Source organism: Tachysurus vachellii, chromosome 2 (assembly GCF_030014155.1).
Source record: "Tachysurus vachellii isolate PV-2020 chromosome 2, HZAU_Pvac_v1, whole genome shotgun sequence".
Lineage (NCBI taxonomy): Eukaryota > Metazoa > Chordata > Actinopteri > Siluriformes > Bagridae > Tachysurus > Tachysurus vachellii.
This window is the reverse complement of record NC_083461.1, coordinates 40,861,350-40,884,976: the sequence shown is the minus strand read 5'-3', so window position 1 is coordinate 40,884,976 and position 23,627 is coordinate 40,861,350. Positions and strand designations below refer to the sequence as shown.

The 23,627-nt window shown below is 40.6% G+C and overlaps 3 protein-coding genes across 3 annotated transcripts; 1 reads left to right on the top strand and 2 right to left on the bottom strand.

The window, feature by feature from the left end:
• Positions 1-4,290: 4,290 nt before the first annotated feature.
• On the top strand, positions 4,291-11,772 carry ppp2r2ca (protein phosphatase 2, regulatory subunit B, gamma a). The gene is made up of 9 exons (XM_060864749.1): positions 4,291-4,839; positions 5,293-5,390; positions 8,536-8,710; positions 8,906-9,018; positions 9,489-9,666; positions 9,831-9,995; positions 10,372-10,541; positions 10,654-10,745; positions 10,858-11,772. The coding sequence occupies exons 1-9, from the start codon at positions 4,779-4,781 to the stop codon at positions 11,147-11,149; spliced, it is 1,344 nt and encodes a 447-aa protein (XP_060720732.1). The 5' UTR covers positions 4,291-4,778; the 3' UTR covers positions 11,150-11,772.
• A 2,000-nt stretch (positions 11,773-13,772) lies between these two features.
• On the bottom strand, positions 13,773-20,238 carry wfs1a (Wolfram syndrome 1a (wolframin)). Its single transcript, XM_060864750.1, has 10 exons — positions 20,057-20,238; positions 19,271-19,548; positions 19,116-19,195; positions 18,423-18,567; positions 18,132-18,305; positions 17,518-17,589; positions 17,240-17,379; positions 16,996-17,106; positions 16,152-16,831; positions 13,773-16,007 (listed from the first exon to the last, which is right to left on the bottom strand). The coding sequence occupies exons 1-10, from the start codon at positions 20,098-20,100 to the stop codon at positions 14,846-14,848; spliced, it is 2,886 nt and encodes a 961-aa protein (XP_060720733.1). The 5' UTR covers positions 20,101-20,238; the 3' UTR covers positions 13,773-14,845.
• A 1,164-nt stretch (positions 20,239-21,402) lies between these two features.
• On the bottom strand, positions 21,403-22,332 carry cxcl8a (chemokine (C-X-C motif) ligand 8a). Its single transcript, XM_060892605.1, has 4 exons — positions 22,187-22,332; positions 21,898-22,015; positions 21,726-21,812; positions 21,403-21,579 (listed from the first exon to the last, which is right to left on the bottom strand). The coding sequence occupies exons 1-4, from the start codon at positions 22,242-22,244 to the stop codon at positions 21,567-21,569; spliced, it is 276 nt and encodes a 91-aa protein (XP_060748588.1). The 5' UTR covers positions 22,245-22,332; the 3' UTR covers positions 21,403-21,566.
• Positions 22,333-23,627: the final 1,295 nt, after the last annotated feature.

Genomic DNA, 23,627 nt, shown 5'->3' with positions numbered 1-23,627 from the left:
TTTCATCATTTTTGAGGTGTGTCAGTTTTCTTGGTAACGTCACTGTTTTAACAATGACATCCCTCTGATGCCTTGGATGCTCTCTGCAGACCATGGCTCTTTCTGTAAAATGTGTCTTTATTTGGGGTTGAATGATGTCAGGTGTGTACTGACTCCTTTTTAACATGAGTTTGAATGTGATTAATTCTGTAACACAGCCACATCCCCAGTTATAAGATGTTGTGTACACTACAGTTTTACTTCCACTTCCCTCAAAGATTTCAGTTTAGTTGTGCAGGTTATACGTCACAGTAAAGGTGGAAGAAAAATCTCTGAAGTGATTTATCTCAGACACATTTTTGTATATCACAGAAACCTGGTATTTTAACAGGGATATGTCTTCTTCTTCTTCTTTCGGCTTTTCCCTTCAGGGGTCGCCACAGCGAATCATCTCTCTCCACCTAACCCTATCTTCTGCATCCTCAACACTTGCCCCCACTAGCTTCAAATCCTCATTAATTACATCCATATACCTCCTCTTTGGCCTTCCTCTTTGCCTCCTGCCTGGCAGCTCCATGTCCAACATTCTCCTACCAATGTACTCACTCTCCCTCCTCTGAACATGTCCAAACCATCTTAATCTCGCCTCCCTAACTTTGTCCCCCAAACGTCCAACATGGGCTGTCCCTCTGATGTACTCGTTCCTAATCCTGTCCAATCTTGTCACACCCAAAGAGAACCTCAACATCTTCAGTTCGGCTACCTCAAGCTCTGACTCCTGTCTCTTCTTCAGTGTCACTGTCTCTAAACCATACAGCACGGCCGGTCTCACCACTGTCCTGTACACCTTCCCCTTGATTCTTGCTGATATTTTCCTATCACACAGAACTCCTGACACCTTTCTCCACCCACTCCAACCTGCCTGCACTCGCTTCTTTACTTCTTTCCCACTCTCTCCATTACTCTGGACTGTTGACCCCAAGTACTTAAACTCCTGTACCTTCTTCACCTCTTCACCCTGTAACCTTACTATTCCACTTCCCTCCCTTTCATTCACACACATGTACTCAGTCTTACTACGACTGACTTTCATTCCTCTTCTCTCCAGCGCAAACCTCCACCTCTCCAGGTTTTCCTCCACCTGCTCCCTGCTCTCACTACAGATCACAATGTCATCTGCAAACATCATCGTCCAAGGAGACTCCTGTCTGACCTCCTCTGACAACTGGTCCATCACTATAGCAAACAGGAAGGGGCTCAGAGCCGATCCCTGATGCAGTCCCACCTCCACTGTAAACTCCTCTGTCTGACCTACAGCACACCTCACCACTGTCCTGCTCCTCTCATACATGTCCTGCACCACTCTGACATACTTCTCTGCTACTCCTGACTTCCTCATACAGTACCACAGCTCTTCTCTTGGCACCCTGTCATACGCTTTCTCTAAGTCTACAAACACACAGTGCAACTCCCTCTGACCATCCCTATACTTCTCCATCAACATTCTCAGAGCAAAAATTGCATCTGTTGTGCTCTTTCTCGGCATGAAGCCATACTGCTGCTCACAAATTTCCACCACCTTCCTTAACCTAGCTTCCACTACTCTTTCCCACAACTTCATTGTATGGCTCATCAACTTTATCCCCCTATAGTTGTTGCAACTCTGCACGTCACCCTTATTCTTAAAGATCGGCACTAACACACTCCTTCTCCATTCCTCAGGCATCCTCTCACTTTCTAATACCCTGTTGAACAAACTAGTTAAAAATTCCACTGCTGCCTCTCCTAGACACTTCCAGACCTCTACCGGGATGTCGTCAGGACCAACTGCCTTTCCACTTTTCATCCTCTTCAAAGCCTTCCTGACTTCATCCTTTCTAATCTTATCTACTTCCTGTTCCACAGAGTTCACCCCTTCTACTCTTTTTTCCCTCTGATTTTCCTCATTCATCAGCTCCTCAAAGTATTCCTTCCATCTCCTCTGTACACTCTCCTCACTTGTGAGCACCCTTCCATCTCTATCCTTAATAATTCTAACTTGCTGCACATCCTTCCCATCTCGATCCCTCTGTCTAGCTAACCTGTACAAGTCCTTCTCTCCTTCTCTAGTGTCTAACCTAGTGTACAACTCTTCATATGCCTTCTGCTTGGCCTTAGACACCTCCCTCTTCACTCTGCGCTGTAACTCCTTGTATTCCTGTCTATTCTCTTCAGTCCTGTCCATATCCCACTTCTTCTTGGCTAATCTCTTCCTCTGTATACTATCCTGAACTTCCTCATTCCACCACCAAGTCTCCTTATCTCCTTTCCTCCTTCCAGATGACACACCCAGCACCTTTCTCCCTGTCTCCCTGATCACTTCTGCTGTAGTTTCCCAGTCATCCGGCAGCACTACCTGACCACCCAGAGCCTGCCTCAATTTCTGTCTAAATTCCTCACAACATTCCTCCTTTTTCAGCTTCCACCACTTAGTTTTCTTCTCTATCTTTGACCTCTTCCTCTTACAGACCATCAGAGTCATCCTACACACCACCATCCTATGCTGTCTGGCTAGACTCTCTCCCACTACCACTTTACAGTCACTAATCTCTTTCAGACTGCCTCTTCTACAAAGGATGTAGTCTACCTGTGTTCTCCTACCTCCACTCTTGTAAGTCACTCTATGTTCCTCCCTCTTCTGAAAATACGTGTTAACCACAGCCATGTCCATCCTCTTAGCAAAGTCTACTACCATCTGTCCTTCAGGGTTCCTTTCCTTAACTCCAAACTTGCCCATCACCTCCTCATCACCTGTGTTCCCCTCACCAACATGTCCATTAAAATCCGCTCCTATCACCACTCTCTCACCCGTGGGAATACTCTCAATCACCTCATCGAATTCACACCAGAATCTCTCTTTCTCCTCTAACTCACAACCTACCTGTGGGGCATAACCACTAACAACATTCAACATCACCCCTTCAATCTCTAACTTCAGACTCATCACCCTGTCTGACACTCTCTTCACCTCCAGAACATTCCTCACAAACTCCTCCTTCAGGACCACACCTACCCCATTTCTCTTACTATCCACACCATAATAAAACAGCTTGAATCCTGCTCCTATACTACGAGCCTTGCTACCCTTCCACTTGGTCTCCTGTACACAGAGTATATCCACCTTCCTTCTCTCCATCATATCAGCCAGCTCTCTACCTTTCCCTGTCATAGTACCAACATTCAGAGTCCCTATTCTCAGTCCTACACTCTTACCTTTCCTCTTCTCTCTCTGTCTGTGCACTCTCCTCCCTCCTCTACTCCTTCGACCAACAGTAGCCCAATTTCCACCGGCGCCCTGTAGGTCAACGGCGCCGATGGCGGTCGTTGTTAACCCGGGCCTCGACCGATCCGGTATGAAAATCTTACTGACAACTCGCATGGTTAGATTTGGCAATGTTTTATGCCGGATGCCCTTCCTGACGCAACCCTCTCTATTTATCCGGGCTTGGGACCGGCACAGAAGTCACTGGACTGTGACCCCCATGGCTAGATTTTTAACAGGGATATGTATACTTTTCATATCCACTGTATGCCTCCAGTTTTGTTCTGCATCATTTTAATGCTACTTATGAAAATTATACACAAATCACATCCATTCAGATGCAACCTTTATAAATTAAAAGGTAAAAAAATCAAAGTGAAACTTATTTCCTTTAAAATAAAGGTGTTGATACAGAAGTAATTAATTTAGTATTAATGTGGTGAGGTCCATTTGTAAACTTTTCCAGTCTTTCCTCTGTCTATTGCTTCACCTAATTCCATCTACTCATTCTTTTCTTCACTGTCTTTTCTCATACTATTGTTCACTTCCTCAGTCTGCTACTCACTTCCTCCCTCATTTCTGTGCTCTGATGTAACTGCATCTCTGATCTTATGCCTGCTCTCTCTGTATGATAAACTCTGTGTAGTATCTATTTTTGTTCATCTCACCCTCCCTCCCTTCCTTCCTCCCTCCTTTCCTTCATTCCTTTGCACCCTTCATCTCTTTTTCCCTTCCTCCCTCTTCTCCCCTTCTTCGCTCACTTATTCTATCACCTGCAGTGGGTGGAGCTATGGTGCAGTGCTGAGTTATCATTGGCTATTGAGGGAGGAGGCTGCAGTGGCATGGTGATGCTGTGCAGATGCTCAGCAGAAAGACAGGCAGCCACAGCTTCTCTCTCTCTCTCTCTCTCTCCCTGTGTGTTTGGCCTACTACTCTCCCTCCCCCTACTTTTTCCATCTCTCTCTCTTTTCTATTTCCGTTCACTCTCTTGCACTCACAGAAACGGGCTGTAAGGTAAGATTAGGCCTCTATCATCCTTCTCTTCTTCAGTCATCCTTCTCTCCTCTGCTCATCCTTCTCTCCTCTGCTCATCCTTCTCCCCTCTGCTTATCCTGATTGCCAGTTTTCCTCTTGCTCTTCATGACGGATCACCACACCCACTGAAAAAACCAACTACAGCTAACCAAGAACACGCACAAGGACGCTTCTCTGGAGTGTACTACTTTGTTCCTTGGATTCTTATTGCTAAACAGTGCTGGATTTTTTGGTAGTGTATATGTTGACAAGACTCTGAACGCTTACACACTCCAGGAGTAAAGCATATCAATTTTTGCTGCTTAAGGCTTTGCTAAGCCATTTCTGCCTGAGAAAAGCCCTTAATATCCCAAGATGCTGTGCACCAGGCCATTCCATTAGGCCCGAAGCAGAATGGGTGGAGCCTCGAAGGGCCAGGACACTGCTGACTTAACGGGCACAGACACACAAACCGCCACTGCTCATGGGTGAGGACGAGAGTCCCAAGATCAACCACAGCTTCTTGCGAGACTACGTCACTGAGGGTGTGTACAGAAACTAACACACACAATATACATGCTGAAACCTAAAAGACAAACAAGCACACACATACATTATACATGCACAAACCAAATCACTCACACACAAACCAACAACACACACACAAAAACTACCACACACACACACACACCTCATTAGTCTGTGTCAGTAAGGTCTGCAGCACAGGTAAAAACACCTACACACGATTCTTAAACACAAAACACACATCAGCATATACTGAGTGATGATTCTGCAGCACCTATGAATATTAAATACAATGTAAATATTTAATATTTTAGACTAAAAGGAAACTGAAACTCTTATTTGCACTTATATACATATAATTGTATATTATATTAGTATTTTATTATACATATTTTAATTTTAAGTTACTTGTATGTAAAAATGTACTCCTTAATTAAAAATATTCTATTTCTATGTTTCTATTTTTCTGGCAGCTGATGTCATTTCCACTGTGGAGTTTAATCACACAGGGAATCTGTTGGCCACTGGAGACAAAGGAGGGCGAGTGGTCATTTTCCAGAGAGAGATTGAGGTCAGTGGTTGAAGATTAGGCATTAAAACTTTTTTTACCTTGAAAAAAAAATGTATATACCTACCAGTAACAATACACATGGTTACAGCATTAGAAAAATTTAAACATACAGGGAGTGCAGAATTATTAGGGAAGTTGTATTTTTGAGGATTAATTTTATTATTGAACAACAACCATGTTCTCAATGAACCCAAAAAACTCATTAATAGCAAAGCTGAATATTTTTGGAAGTAGTTTTTAGTTTGTTTGTAGTTTTAGCTATTTTAGGAGGATATCTGTGTGTGCAGGTGACTATTACTGTGCATAATTATTAGGCAACTTAACAAAAAACAAATATATACCCATTTCAATTATTTATTTTCACCAGTGAAACCAATATTACATCTCAACATTCACAAATATACATTTCTGACATTCAAAAACAAAACAAAAACAAATCAGTGACCAATATAGCCACCTTTCTTTGCAAGGACACTCAAAAGCCTGCCATCCATGGATTCTGTCAGTGTTTTGATCTGTTCACCGTCAACATTGCGTGCAGCAGCAACCACAGCCTCCCAGACACTCTTCAGAGAGGTGTACTGTTTTCCCTCCTTGTAAATCTCACATTTGATGATGGACCACAGGTTCTCTATGGGGTTCAGATCAGGTGAACAAGGAGGCCATGTCATTAGTTTTTCTTCTTTTAGACCCTTTCTTGCCAGCCACGCTGTGGAGTACTTGGACGCGTGTGATGGAGCATTGTCCTGCATGAAAATCATGTTTTTCTTGAAGGATGCAGACTTCTTCCTGTACCACTGCTTGAAGGTGTCTTCCAGAAACTGGCAGTAGGACTGGGAGTTGAGCTTGACCCCATCCTCAACCCGAAAAGGCCCCACAAGCTCATCTTTGATGATACCAGCCCAAACCAGTACTCCACCTCCACCTTGCTGGCGTCTCAGTCGGACTGGAGCTCTCTGCCCTTTACCGATCCAGCCACGAGCCCATCCATCTGGCCCATCAAGACTCACTCTCATTTCATCAGTCCATAAAACCTTAGAAAAATCAGTCTTCAGATATTTCTTGGCCCAGTCTTGACGTTTCAGCTTGTGTGTCTTGTTCAGTGGTGGTCGTTTTTCAGCCTTTCTTACCTTGGCCATGTCTCTGAGTATTGCACACCTTGTGCTTTTGGGCACTCCAGTGATGTTGCAGCTCTGAAATATGGCAAAACTGGTGGCAAGTGGCATCTTGGCAGCTGCACGCTTGACTTTTCTCAGTTCATGGGCAGTTATTTTGCGCCTTGGTTTTTCCACACGCTTCTTGCGACCCTGTTGACTATTTTGAATGAAACGCTTGATTGTTCGATGATCACGCTTCAGAAGCTTGGCAATTTTAAGAGTGCTGCATCCCTCTGCAAGATATCTCACTATTTTTGACTTTTCGGAGCCTGTCAAGTCCTTCTTTTGACCCATTTTGCCAAAGGAAAGGAAGTTGCCTAATAATTATGCACACCTGATATAGGGTGTAGATGTCATTAGACCACACCCCTTCTCATTACAGAGATGCACATCACCTAATATGCTTAATTGGTTGTAGGCTTTCGAGCCTATACAGCTTGGAGTAAGACAACATGCATAAAGAGGATGATGTGGTCAAAATACTCATTTGCCTAATAATTCTGCACTCCCTGTATAAAACTGGTTCTCAAACGTGAATTACAGATTGAGACCTTCTGAGTCCCAAAGACTGAATGAAAGGAGAACCAATAACTGGCAGGTTATGTCAGTAAGAAAATCTAATGGAAAAAATGTTCCCCAAACTCAACAACATTTTACAATCTGGAAAAAAATATTAAAACCTGCAATAAGATTGAGCATCACAAGCAAGGAGATTTTATTATGGCTAATGAAATGAGATCTGTGATGAGAAATTATTACAAGCAGTCTGACTATGTTTTCTATATTTAATACAAATGTGAGAATTGATTCAAACGTGTCTAATTGATCTTTATTGGGTCTAAAATAGACTCATTTCCATCTTTTTTTTAGGGAAAATTTTAGGTGCATTGAAATGTTTACAGATATAGATGATCAAAATGCAAGTCAGAAAACTCTCATGTCTTTTTTGTTTGTCTTTACCACATAATCTTTATCAATAACTCAAATGTTGAAGAAAATTACTGAACAATATGATGGCTTGGGTAAAAGGTGGAATTAGAGAAATTATGGTATGCAACCTCAGAACCCATTAATTGTCCCAACATCTCAAAAGCGGAGATTTTTTTAATTGTTTTTGATTTTCCGTGGAAAGTCTCTCCACCACTACCTCTCACCCTGTTGTGTGCGCTCTCGCAGATCCTTCCTCACATAAAGGAAGTTACTTAGGTTAGTGATATTAGTTACTAATGGAGTGGAGTGGCCTTACCATCACTCTGGGACATTTACAACACCAGGGTCATCATGAGTTCCCATAACATCATCAGGGACAATACACACCCACAACACAACCTCTGGGAGACGCTACAGGAGTGTAGTTTTCCCTACATTTCATTTCTATTATTTATTTTTATTCTATTTTTAAGGGCGTGCAAAATAAGAATTTCATTGTATGGTCTAAACCATTGTGTTTTCACTGTGCACATGACAATAAACTTCTTGAATCTATTAGTGATAAAGTCTTGTGATATTTAGCTGGCCCATTTCAATTAGGTTTCTCACGACTCTTTCCATGTCCAAGTTTTGAGGACCTGGAGGACATAAATGGTACTCAATTTGTGATACAATATTATCTACGGAAACGGCAGATTCCATTTTTGAAGCCCCGAAACTTATGCAGCTATTCGGTTTATTAAGGATGACGCAACATCATGCAACATTTTATTGGTAAAAGGAGTTGCTTTTTACTTTTTTTTTTCAGTTTCACATTCTTTAAAACAGAACAGAGCAAACAGTGGATCAAAACTTCAGTTATGTTTGGGGAATGTTATCTTCAGGAAAGAGACATGGGACAGTCCTCTTTACTGGGATTAAAATATCACTGATTAAGATGTAGAATTCAACATTGTAGAAAGTCAGCAAGGAATTTACAGCTCTGAAAAATTCAATCTGGGACGACAACCGATGGACCAACTTTGTGTGTGTGTTGCTATTGTTGTTTTTGTTGACAGAGTAAAGGAGATAAGGAAGAGCTGGGAGAGGCGGGGGAATATAATGTCTACAGCACATTTCAGAGTCATGAGCCAGACTTTGATTACCTGAAGAGCTTAGAGATTGAGGAGAAGATCAATAGGATTCGCTGGCTGCCTCAACAGAATGCCGCCCACTTCCTTCTTTCCACCAATGGTGAACAAGAGACACAGTCAATTCAAACAGAACAGAATTAAACTCTCCAATCAGCTTTTTACTAGTTTCATGTATGGTGTCTAGTCATATTATTATAAAGATTAGTGAGAAGTGGATCTGATGTGTGAAAAATCTAACATGTGCAATAACGATCCATAAAACTAACACAGAATGTCAATATTTGATGGATAACAGATAAGACAGTAAAGCTGTGGAAGGTGAGTCAAAGGGACAGACGGCCAGAAGGATACAACCTGAAAGATGAAGAAGGACGAATGAAGGACATTTCCACTGTCACATCATTACAGGTGTGTTTATGGCTGTATCATATATCAAATAATATTACATGATTTGTTAAGTATGTAAACATGATTATAACAAAAGTACAAAATGCTGCATAATAATTTTGAGCTTCTTTGAGTCACTTTTAACAGTCAAACACACTCTGAGCTGTTATTGGGGTTAATGATGAGCTCATAGCTCACTATATTTTCATAGTTTCATATTTTATATAGTTTTTTTTATATATCCCCTTTTGGTTATATTTTGTATCCCAAATTGCATTCCTCATGTTTGAATACCGGACAGATGCAAAAAAGCATCTCACTGCATGTCTGTAATCTGTATGTGTGTGTGACAAATAACATTTAATTTGATTAGCTCTGAAAAAAATTATTTTTATTAAATTTATTTAATTTATTTTGCACTACTTAGGCATATTTATTAATCAATTACATTTAACTTTGAGTTTATTAATGCAATCTTCTGATTGGTCCAGGTCCCAGTACTGAAGCCCACTGATTTGATGGTGGAGGTGCGTCCAAGGCGGGTCTTTGCAAATGGCCATACTTACCACATCAATTCTATATCAGTGAACAGTGATGGAGAAACGTACCTGTCAGCTGATGACCTCAGAATAAACATGTGGCACCTGGACATCACAGATCGCAGCTTTAGTATCCTTGTGTGTGTGTGTGTGTGTGTGTGTGTGTGTGTAAAAAAACAGCACTGTGAGTTTTTACATTAGTGCGATGGCTTTAAGTTGCAGCTGTGTTAGCTACATTAGCTAAGCCTTAGCATGCTACTCTAAATGATGTTTGATCCTTTACTCTTTAACCAGACATCGTCGACATTAAACCAGTAAACATGGAGGACCTGACAGAGGTGATCACAGCGGCTGAGTTTCACCCACAGCACTGTCACCTGTTCATCTACAGCAGCAGTAAAGGAACAATCCGCCTGTGTGACATGAGGACGTCTGCCCTGTGTGATACACATGCCAAGAGTAAACACACACACACACAGATAAAAGCACAGCTGAATAACACAAACTGGAAACTTGAAAGCTGATTAGAATAGAGCTGAGTGTAAACATGCACACACAACACAATGAATTTTTCATTCCATCCATGAAGTGTCTTATAGTACATAAGGTGAATAAAACATTAGCTACCAGAAAAGCAGGTAGTTTATATTTTTAATCAGACTCTGTGTTCTAAGCATCAGGAAACATTATTATTAACCATCAGGGAAAATGTTTCTTGACACAGACATGCTTTATTTTTAATGTGGCACGTTAAAATATCTACAGGAGTAAAGATTTGACCCTTATTTGAGTTTAAGGTTTGATTTTAGGACTGAATATATATCTCTCTGTCCAGTCTTTGAAGAACCTGAAGATCCAGGGAACCGCTCATTCTTCTCTGAGATCATTTCCTCTGTCTCTGATGTGAAATTCAGCCACAGTGGACGTTATCTGCTAACACGAGACTACCTCACGGTGAAGGTGTGGGACCTAAACATGGAGAAAGGACCAGTAGAAACATACCAGGTGAGACTGTGTCCTCACTAAACACACAATAACTTTGACAATAATTTAGACTGTTATATTATGTCATTATAATCACATACATTGCAGTGAGATGATTTGTGTGTGTGTTCAGGTTCATGAGTACCTGCGCAGTAAACTCTGCTCCCTATATGAGAATGACTGCATCTTTGACAAGTTTGAATGTGTGTGGAACAGCACAGACAGGTAACTTTCACAGAGTAAACAAGCAGGTCAAAATGTATTACAGAATTTAATCTGATATTCAATTTTATTAAATCTCTCTGTCTGTCTGTCTGTCTGTCTGTCTGTCTGTCAGTGTTATCATGACCGGATCATATAATAGTTTCTTCCGTATGTTTGACCGGGACTCTGGGCGAGGTGTGACACTTGAAGCGTGGCGTGAAAGCAGTAAACCCCGTGCAGTATTGCGGACACGGCGTGTGTACACTGGGGGCCGTCGTCGCCGTGGAGACGTGGGAGTGGACAGCCTAGACTTCCGCAAAAAGATCCTGCACATGGCGTGGCACCCAGCCGAGAACATCATCGCCATCGCTGCCTCCAACAACCTTTACATCTTCCAAGACAGAATAACCCCAGAGAACCAGTGACATACACACACACTGTTCTCTGAGTGTGTGTAGGTGAAAACCATGAGATGAAGCTGGCAGAACTACACACTGTGACACCTCACATACTCTGCATTGACTGGACAGATGAGGAACAATGTGTTCCTGCTAGGTGATTGGCTGTCAGCCAAATCACAAAGAAACTGAAAGAGGACAGATGAAGCAGGACAAACCTTATGAACTGATGTGGCATTTACAGTGGGCGGGGCTTGCACACTCATGGGCTGCAGGACAGACTCAGTGTTTGCCATCACAGGAAAGATATTACCTGGTTGTCATAGTTACAGAAGTAGTCTAAAAAGTCTTCCTATCATGTTCTTCCTAAATCAATCCCATCATGCTAATACATATCACATATCACACACACAAATCTACTTCCTGTAACAGGCAATTGGTCAAAACCTCATTTAAATAACCATGTTTACTGTAAACACTATCATAAACACTACACAACCACTACAACCACACTAACATTTACACTACACTAGTATGAACACCACTAATATCCCACTTTAACAGACCACCAAACTACACTAACCTTTCTACTTCACCAATAATATACTAACACGAACATTACACTATCCTCACTACACTCTTAACACTATCACTACACCAATACAACACTATTTAATACAAACATTACACTAACATTAAACTAACACTACACCATCACTAATCCCAACACTACACATACACTAACAATACACCAAATCTGCACCACAGCCAACAGTACACTAACACTACACTAACCTTACTACACTACCTCAACACCATACTAATGTTACACCTACAAAGCACTGCAAGACCATACCAACACTACACTAACACTACTCCCAACAGTTCAATTCAAATTAATTTATTTTAACAATTGATGTTGTCTGAAAGCAGCTTTGCAGAACATAAGCATAAAACAAAAGGTTAATATCAATAATAATATAATGATTAATATCATTCAAAAATTCCAGATTAATATTAGATATATTTAAATATGTTTGTATTTATTCCCAATGAGCAAGTCTGAGGTGACTCAGGTGACTGTGGGGAGAAAAAACTCCCTTAGATGGTAAAGGAAGAAACCTTGAGAGGCACCAGACTCAAAGGGGAACCTCATCCTCATCTGGGTGACACTGGGGGTGTGATTATAAATATACAGTCTGATAAATGTTGTAGTGATGAGGAGATTGTTGTCCTCAAACACCACATGGAGTCACATCTCCTCTTTACTATAACAGAGTCTAACTGGAGCTGGTAGATCTCTAGATGCCTCAGGATTCTCACAGAGTCGCCTTCATCTCAGTGGAGGTCCAAAATCTTCATGGCACAGAAGACAATGGGAGCTGGTACAATTTCTGGATGTCTCGTGATGGGTAGAAAGAGAGAAGCAGTGGAGAGGAATTAACGTATCTGCTGTTTATAATATTAACAAGCACTAGATGATAATGTGCATTTGGTCTGATGTAATAGAGCACAATATTATGGGATGTATTATGTGTACGTCTGACTAAAGAGATGAGTTTTTAATCTACATTTAAACTGGGAAAGTGTGTCTGAGCCCGAACACTATCAGGAAGACTATTCCAGAGTTTGGGAGCTAAATAAGAAAACGCTCTACCACCTTTAGTAGACTTAGATATTCTGGGAACTACCAGAAGTCCTGAGTTTTGTGATCTCAGAGAGCGTGAAGGATTGTAACGTGTTAGAAGACTAGTTAGATACATGGGAGCTAAACCATTAAGAGCCTTGTACGTAAGTAGCAGCAGTTTGTAATCAATTCTAAACTTAACAGGTAGCCAGTGTAGAGATGATAAAATTGGGGTTATATGGTCATACTTTCTTGTCCTAGTGAGAACTCTGGCAGCTGCATTTTGGACTAACTGTAGCCTATTTATTAAAGATGCAGGACAACCACCTAGTAATGCATTACAATAGTCCAGTCTAGAGGTCATGAAAGCATGAAGGTGAAGAAGGCTGAGTTTGTAATATGGTGATATGATTTTAAAGACAAGTTACTGTCTAATAAACACCAGGACTTTCACTGTCGAGCTACTAGTAACAGTACATCCCTCTAAATGGAAGTTAAATTGTGAGAGTTTCTGTGTACTGGTTTTTGGACCTATAAGTAATATTTCTGTCTTATCAGAGACAACAGAACAACAGAAAATTAATTACAGCTCATCCAGTCTTTTATCTTTAACTAACTCAGTTAATTTGGACACTTTAACTATTTCATCTGATTTTGATGAGATGAAATAGATGAATTGTCCAAATTAACTGAGTGTGTTAAAGAGATAAAAGGTAACAGTGACACTAACACCAACACTGACCTAACACTCATACTACACTCACATTAACACCACACTAACCAGTAATTAACACTTAGCCCTGCATCACAGCTATTAATAACTAACTGCATAAAACACATCTTTGTTTTATCTGTTTTTTCTCTGTCTGTCTCTGTCTCTTACTCTGTCCCACACACATGCATGTTTATCCTGTGTTTCTCAGGATCTCTATTCCTGTATAGAAATGAACACAGAACCATATTCTTGTGGTCTATAAAAAAATATAAATTTAAAACTCAATGTAAATAAATATAAAAGAATAATGCAGTGACCACTGTTCTACATCAGTGGTGCTGTGTTTTAATAAATTATTCACAGGTGGATGGATTACAGCAGTATGTATGTATGTATACACACACACACACACACACACACACACTAGCCCAGATTTAAAAAACACATAATATCTGTGCCTATGTGACATGAAGGCAGAATGTGATGAATCCATACAGTTATATTAAAGAAGACAGTTCAAACACAGTGAAGAACCGGGTGAGGGTTAGAACTAGAACTAGAACTAACCCTAACCCTAACCCTAACCCAGAATCAGACGTCAACCTAACAATACTTCACAACATGCTAATGGTGAGTGTGCTTATATAGCGGTGACCTAGGAGTGCTGAGTGGTTACCCAGAAGTCCTAGATTCAGGAGAGGTTTATCTCTGGTGGGCTGGAGTGGGTACTGTGGCTAAGGATGTTGCAGCCTAATATTTGTTTAATTTATGCACACAAACTGAACTCATGCAAAGCCTAAGACAAAAATATGTCTATTTTTTCAATTTATTCATTAATAAAACTACATTTCTAAAATGTAAATAAGCTTCAATATATTTTCAAGTCTAGTAATAAACCAGCACCCAGATTCATAACATTGTCCTGATGCTTTTTGGTTTCACAGCAAAATCTGTACATCTGCAATAACTTTAAAAGAAATTAATCCAAACTTGTAGTCTTTGATTTCGCAGTTGAATTGAGTTGAACTGATAATTATCATCATATCAGCATTGAATTAATAAAACTGTCAGTAGGATCTGGATATAAATGTGGCCTTAAACAGAACCTTTTGGACAACATGTTGTAAACATATTGTCACTCTAAATGATGAAAAATTGAACACACACATTTAGTGTGGTTTTAGTGTGGTGTTAGTGTGGTGTTAGTGTGGTGTTAGTGTGGTGCTGATGTGAGCTGTATGATTTCACAACAGACATCAGCACTGAAAAGTGCAACAAACAATACTCCATCTTCTGCCTTTTCTCTGCCAGTCCTGGTACATTCCATGAATTTCTTCACTAATATCCTAATATGAACCTGAACACACTACACTGCTCTTCTTCACACCTTGAGCCTGGCTGAGAGTAAGGGGGAGAAGAAAAAGTCAAAGGCAAATTTGATGGCTGCCTGCACACTCTTCCTCCAGTTGCGTTCGATTTTAACTTGTCTTCCTTCAGGCAGCAGCGACGATGTGCAATTCAGACAGTGAATTGCTTTTAGCTCCAGTCTCGGTAGTTTGGATCCCAATTTCCCCTCCAACTTGGTACTGAACTCCACCATGCTGCCCTCATCTAGGTTCAGCAAAACCTGCTTAAACTCATGGCTGGCGAGGAGGATGATGTCACTGTCAATGTCTACAATCTCAGCTCCACTGACTGGATGACGCAATGTTACCTCAAAGCGGTACTTATCAAAGCGTTTAACATGGCAGCGGTGTTTTGCAACATGTTTGATGCGGCAGAGTTCCTCTTCCTCTCGCTTCTGGAAGAGAACTGATGCATTTACACTTGTTTGTTCTTGCAGTGAATTGCTAACATTCTGCCTCTCACAGGACGGATATTCATCGCCATAGAGGCAACGCAGCCAATCACCCATGAACACAGGCAGCAAGTTGATGAGTGACTGAGCTCCGTTCTCTGTCTCGGCTACTCGGACACCCAGAAACCATCCGCTCCATGTGACCCTGTGTCCTTCCAGGTGACTGCAGAGGATTTGAGTGTGTGTGATGCCATATTGTTTCCATGCAGGGGGGCCACACACTGTGTTGTACTGCTCCCATGTCAGTGTGGAGTTATACACCTTCAGTCCCTCTGCACTGTACACATAACCCAGACACACCAAAAACACACAGCACAAACACAAGAGGATGAGTTTGACAGGGCCACGGTGTGTGATGGAGCGCAGCACACTCAGAATTGACAGACTGAAGCGAGTCCACAGACGCAGTGTGACGGGAACCACACACACTGCCAATGTCACCAACATCTTTGTTAGCTCCAGTTCCACAAACCACTTTACCATCTGGATCGTTAACATGGCCGCCAGTCCCATTGCCAGTACAGGCAGAGCAAACAGAATGAGGAAGTATGCAACACAAGTGCGAATCAGACCAATCAGTGTGGAGTTCTGTAGGAGAACAACTGCAAACTCCAACCACATAAAACACACTAGGTAGGGAACCAGGAAGCAGTACGTCCCTCGGAATCCATGCATCCGGGCCATGCTGAAGAGAAACACACAGATATTACTAATTTTGCGTGTTATTTCTATTAATTTTATGTCATCATAGGAGAGTCCATTATAAGACATAGATTGATGTTTAGAATTGTATATCGATCTAGTGCAGTAGCAGAAAAAAGTTTCTCACCTAAAGAACAGATAAAAAAGGTAGAGATAAAGAAGGCAAGGCAGGCTAATCGTAAGCACCGCCAACTCTCCAACTGGTACTGTTGCAAATGTTTGGCCTAAAAGCCGCAGCGTCCTGAATTCCTGAGGAAGACGTGTTGTTAGGGCACAGAGAGAGGAGGCCACCTCAATGATGAAGGCTCTGCGTGTGTACGATGCTGCTGCTGGGGTTAGAGAGGCATAACTAAGAGCTGTGAAGAACATGGCCACTGTGCAGAGCTCTGAGCATGGGATCCAGCGTTTATCAGCCAGTGGGAAACTGAAGATCACAAAACACACAGAAACCAGGAAGTAAAGATGCTGTTCCAGCTGATTCCAGCCAAAGTGAGACTGAATGTCCAGCTCGGGTTCAAAACGCCTCAGCAGAGCTGCTAAAGCACTAAAGTTCTGCCAGCATTTACTGCTACGAAACACCCTCAGTGTGCAGATTGCCATGGAGATGAACGCCAGGTAAAACGTAAGCAGAGGGATGAAAAAGAAGAAAATATCAACTGTTAGGTTAGAAATGATGAAGAAGAAGAGGAGTGCATTAACGTGTTGAGTCGGTATGATGGTGCTCAGCCACTGAACACCTGCACGAGAAGCCCAGTCCACCAGGTGCTCCTTTACATCCAGGATCAAGTGGAGAGGATATTGTAGACCCTGAACACACACACGTAAATGTAAATGTATAATGAGGCAGGATTTCAAATCATAGCTTCTTTTTAAAAAATAAATAAAAAGACTTTTAGAAGGATCATTTTTTTTACATTAGCAGGATGTAACACGATTTTCAATAAAAATAAATAAACCTTTACTTTATTTACCAGGAAATAGGATTGGATATCTATGGCTTTCTTCATGCTGCATTTTGTTTCCAGCATCATCTGCCTGCCAGGCCACACACTCTTCCTTTGAGATACAGGACACACCCCTTTCTGCTGCGTATCTCAGACACACACATATACACACACATACAAATTATATACATCACAAACTGCCATCAATGATTCTAGACTTTAGATGCATGTGCGTGCGTGTGTGTGTGTGTGTGTGTGTGTCTGTTCCTGCCTTGTCCAGTGTTGTTAAATCATCCCAGTCACACACTGCTCCGCTCACAGTGTCTTTACTCTCTGGTGTCTGTGTGATGTTCTCTGTGTATTTTTTCGTCATCTCCACAAACCCCTCCACATCTACATACTGACTGTTTGCTACACAACATATCACATACCAAACACACACACAAATTACCTACACAGATATACTGTATACAGGGTTTGTGGCTTAATAGTTCTGTTAAAAGTTTTTTAATCAACAAAACAACACACTCAGCATACAAACACACTTACGCTCTTTAGACACCATTGTCTCCAAAATTTTTCTCTGTGTCTGGACGTCTGAAGTTCTAATACAATCTGCACCTGTTAGAAGGCAACCAAAGATAAAACTGACCAAATACTTTATTAAACTTTCACTCAAATGTTATATAAAGAAAAGCTTTTATAAAGTGAAACAACACTTTTCTCAATTGCAGACTAATTGCTTTCAAAATAACTAACATAGCTAGATAATGCTCTTCATTAAAAAAGCTGAAGTCAAGCAGCTCCATATTACTCCCCATGCATGTGGACCAGGACATCTAACACACATGATGATCAGGTGTCACCTTCTATACATTGCATATATTTAAACATTTACAGACATGTCATTAATGTATATAACACTTAATAATCATTTTATATCATGATGGAGAAACAAAATAAACACAAATTCACACTGTCACAAGTCATGATTTTAGCTGAAAGGTTTTCTAATTACTGTCGTCTGACTGACACACAACCCTTAGCAATGTGAGTTCTTCTTCTGGTTTTATTTATTTTGGCCACTTTACATCCAGTCTGGTGTTTTAGATTCTTCAAGACAATTTAGCAAAAACAGTAGAAATGATTCTTGTGAAATTTACCTGTTTCACTGTTGACCTGACTGACATTCTGCAATATTTCTCTTTTGTCCATTTTCTCTTTCCTGTCTGGGTTCAACTTCCAATACATGGTCAGTGCTGCTCGCCGAACCGCCTGCTCAAACTTACTCTCCCTTGACAGTGAACGGACTTCAGCTTCATTTTGCTGAGTGATACCTGTGGGATCAGGGTGAAACCAAAGGCAAGCTAGATGACTGAAAGGTAGTGCTCTATGTACATGTGCTTCCAGGTAGTTAATCAAGGATAAAAAATGTACCTAAAAAGTATGTGTACCTTTTTTTAGGGTCCAGCAATGTTGTAGTAGTTTTGCTGCATCTCCTCGTCCCTGTTTTGCTGCTCTCACCAGCCAATCAACAGCTATCTGGTGATTTACATCAGCCTCACAATCTTCCCCTAACTTCAGATAGTATTTACCCAACTACACACACACACACACACACACACACACACACACAGATCACAACTCTGATTTTCTCTATGCTCATTCAGTTCTGAGTGTAAAAATACACTTTATAGTTCTTTTGTATCATTATTGATTATTTGCTCACATCACAGCTTCTGTTTTATGACTTTTGTCTCAGGTTATGAATCACTACAAATTCTCTCAGTGCTCTGTATAATTGCATGATGTTCTCTTTATGGTGACGAACCTCAAATGTTCACTATAAAGTGAACATGAATGTAAACAACCAAATGTAAAGTTGAACATAAAAACATAAGAAGAAATCTAAACCTAGACGGCAATGTAAACATTACACACTACATAACCAGAATGTTCTGTATGTGTGTGTGTGTGTGTGTGTGTGTGTGTGACCAAATAACCAATCCTTCTGTCAGTATGCATCTATATTTAGCTCTGTGGAAGATGAGCTGGGTGTCTCACACACACACACACACACACACACACACACACACACACACACACACACACACAAACACACACACAAACACACACACAGCACTCACATTGCTTTGGGCTTTAGGATCTCCTGCTTTAGCTTTCTCTAGAAGCTCCTCAAAGCTCAGGTCTTCTTCAGCCGACTCCTCTAAAACACACAATTTTCTGTGTGTTTTAGTCAGGGATGGCTTTTTATGTGTATGTGTGTGTTTAAACATCTCACCTTCCTGCTCCAACCTATCCTGTTTTTCCTCCTTCCTCTTCCTCTCTTCCTGAATCACCCGCTTTGCCACTGCTGCAAAGCCCCGGCGCACCTGTCCATGAGAAGGTCTGGCAGTGACAACAGGTGAGTGAGAGGAGTCTTTCATGAGAGGAGGAGATGTCAGAGGAGGTAAAGTGGGGTCATTGGGGCTCACAGTCTTCTTTCCACAAGCAGGACGTAAGACGTCCATCTTAATGGATATTAACAAGAAGTCGTGCTTCAGGCTGATAGACAGACAGCTAGACAGACAGACAGACAGACAGACAACTAGACAGACAGACAGACAGACAGAGTAAAAAACAGCCTAAAGTTATAATAGTTAAAAACACACTGAAGTACTGGACAAACTGTTTATGTTCTTTATTAAAACGTGGTCATTTACCAAAGCACAGTGTTTAGAAAAGACAAATAAAGAATAAAAATCACTGCAGTGCTTCTTGTCTTCAGTCCATCAGTATATTTATATTACACTTTACAGGAAACTAAAATATAATCAATCCAAAAGCTGCTAATAACTTCATCAGTATTTTACTGTCCATGTAGAAATGCTAAAGGTTTATGTTGTTGTTGTAAAAACAGAGAACTGATCATTAATTATACAGTAAATTGTTGCTGTAGTTCTTTACTGTTTTAACTGGAAAGTCTGGAGCACAAAAGATTGTCTGTTGTCTGATTTAACAAGAAGGTTTAAAACACACTGTACTTATTGTACAGGACACACACACACACACACACACACACACTCACGTGCGTGATCCGGTGAAGTTCAGCCTGTACACGCGCAGCTCCATTCGCTCAATGTGAGAAGGCGAGAAGGTTTGTGAAGAAAAGGGCAGACTGCGACCATTGGATAATCAGCCTGTCCATCACAGTGCTATCACCTGATTGGCTGAGCACAGAGCGGTTCATTAATAGCTAAATATATAATGAATATTAATCTGTCGACATTTCAAGCGTTTAGAAGACGCCTTTAGCACACACACACACACACACACACACACACACACACACACACACAGTATGTTCTGGAAAGTGGAGTCTCTGAAACATCCTCTACTTTCACACTAACAGTCAGAAAGGTCGTAAAGTCACCTGAAGGTATAATAATAGAAACAGAGCATTTAAACTCATTTAGTCTTTATTTATATTTGTGTGTTTGTTTTAATCATTTGTTGTTCAGTCTGTTTACTGGGCTTTTACACAACACACAACACGCTGAAAATATAATGTGTTGTACTGATGGGTTAGAGTTAGTTAGGGTTAGTTAGAGGTAGTTAGGGTTAGTTAATGTATTGTACTGACATTTGGGTTAGAGTTAGTTAGGGTTAGTTAATGTATTGTACTGTCACCACTGGAAAGGTTTTATCATATCATTTTATTTCTTGTTTATTTCCATATTTACTAGTTATTCTGTGTCTAAATTCATCATATTTTCTTCATGTTTTTACCTTTTACATCTTTACTCTGTAGTTTGTGCCTTAGAAAAAACAAATGAAACTTAAGACCAGCACAATTAATGGCCATTTTCCTTTCTGAAGTAGATGCTACGCATTTAAATTACCAGCTGAAGGTAAAGAAAGATTCTGGCCAACAAACGTGTTCACAGTCAGAGCTGAGGCCAGTGATGATGCGTCACTGGTAACAAAAAGACTGGACTTCAATTCCAGCGCTTTGCCTTTCCAATGCATGTTATTTTTCTAAAAGATATGTGAGATGTACTATTTATTAGACCTAATAAGACATTTGGAAAAATCTCAGCATTCTGCTGTATAATCATAGATGAAATAAAGCAACTAAAGAACTTTTTACAATTATCCACTACACCTGAAAAGATGAAATAGTGAAGGCTCTAAGCTGATATCAAGAATAATGAAGGCTACAGAAGATGTGGATGAAGCTATTTGTTCGATTCAGTTTAATTAAATTTCATGTATATTGTGCTTTTAACAATAGATATTGTCTCAAAGCAGCTTTATGAAATATAAAAATTTAGAATAGAAATTACAAAGTTATAAAACAGTTAAGATAATGATCTTGAACCTACATCATATTCTTGCCTCTAGGAGGCGTAACAGAACCATCAGACATTAGAGTGTATTTGTGATTCATTTTAATTAGATTGACAATAATTAGAGGCATAAATATTGAAATAAATAATATAAAATAAATATCACCGGATTAATTCAGATGTTTAAACATATGCACACAAAGACACACAGACACACACTCGACAGGTACAGGTTAGACTTTTTAGGGTTCAGGGTGAATGGCTGCAAAACACAAAACACACACATTAACAGAATGATTCAAACACCAACTGAAATACTGATATACATTAAAGTGTGTGTGTGTGTGTGTGTGTGTGTGTGTGTGTGTGTGTGTGTGTGTGTGTGTGTGTGTGTGGTGGGGCACTTACTTTGCTATGATCTTCTCAATCACTTGAATTACCCATGGTGCTTTAGTGTTCAGACAGATCTGCTGACCGTTGCCCTTCAGTGTGGCTCTGACACACACACACACACACACACATTAATGTTTATACTCATCATCATTCATGCCATTATAAGTGTGTAGGTGAGGAGACTCACATGATCTCAGTGTGTGTACAGTGTGGGCTTGGGGGGAAAACTTCAACACTCTTGATCATTTTCCCAACTCTGCGACTTTCAACACCACTACAGCGACACCGTGGCTCAACACTCACACCTGTAACGTGTAAAGCATGCACACAAACACACAAACACACACACACATCAATAACATAAACACCATCTCAAAGTGAGAAATTCCAGGTTGTGCATTTACTCCAGTGATAAAAATAATAATTAACAAATATTAAAAATAATAAATGTGTGTGTGTGTGTGTGTTAGCATTACCTGCTGTCAAGGTGATGAAAGTCAGGACCATAAAGACAGAAACTGTTCTGCAGTTCATAATGATTTACTAGCACTATGTCTAACACTCAGTCTAAAGCCGTATTCTTGTCCTCTGTGTTCTATACCGTGTGTGTGAGAGTTTTAAAGCCCTGTGGGTGTGAGTCACTGTGTGTTACACAACTCTGTGGTGGGGAAAGTTTGTTATGTCAAACGTTTATGATCATAGCAATGAAATCATCACAGACAACTCAAACTGATCATGTGCAGTTCCCAAGGTGTGTGTGTGTGTGCGCGCGTGTGTGCTTGTGTGTGTGTGTAATTTAGAGAGTTAGCGGTTGTAAGTTGTACTTGACAGGTTGGAGACGGGAGCTGAGTCTGACTTGATTGTGGATCAGCTATAATCACATACTTTGGATGTCTGTGGCCACTTTAACCTCAGATCTCTGTTCAGGGACATGAAGGTGAAGAGTGTTTTGGGACATTTAAACCATTTTAAATCAGAGAGAGAGAGAGAGAGAGAGAGAGATAGATAGATAGATAGATAGATATAATTTTTTTTTTTTTGTGTACTTCCTCATCACACCCTGAAATTAATTCCTGATTACGCCACTGTGGGAATACACCATGCATGACACTCACCAATCACACACACACACAAACACCATGGTCATGTTTATGACAGCTGTATGACAGTGTTCTTACATCCGTTCCAGTCTGGATTATAAGAAAGGTGTCCACTCCATACAGGAAGTATTGTCCATTACATCAGAATCAGAATTAGGTTAATTGCCAGGTTCTGTAGGGTCTCCATGTGCAGGAATGTTGCTGGATGAGGCCAGTGTTGCTGATGGAATAAAACTGTTTTGTGGCATGATGTTTTAGTCTTTATAGGCTGCAGCCTTCTGCCATAGGGGAGTGCCTCAAAGATGTCGAGGATGAGAGCATCAGACACAATCTTAACTGCTCGCTTCAGGTCCTGGAAGTGTACAGATCCTGAAGAGGTGGTAGATTGCCGCAGATCACCTTCTCAGAAGAGAAAATGACACTGCACCCTGCTCTTATCTTTGCCAGTGGTAGCAGAGTAACAAATGGTGATGGAGGAAGTGAATATAAACAATGGAGGTGTAGAAGTTCACCATCATTGTCTTTGTTAGGTTAAACTACTTCAGGTGCCGCAGGAACAACATCCACTGCTGTGCTTTTTTAACTAGAGAGTTTATGTTCAACTCTCACTTGAGGTCCTCTCATGATGGTTCCCAGGTAGCGGAGTGTTTTGGGACATTTAAACCATTTTAAATCAGATAGATAGATAGATAGATAGATAGATAGATAGATAGATAGATAGATAGATAGATAGACAAACAGACAGACAGAATTATTTTTTTGTGTACTTCCTCATCACACCCTGAAATTAATTCCTGATTACGCCACTGTGGGAATA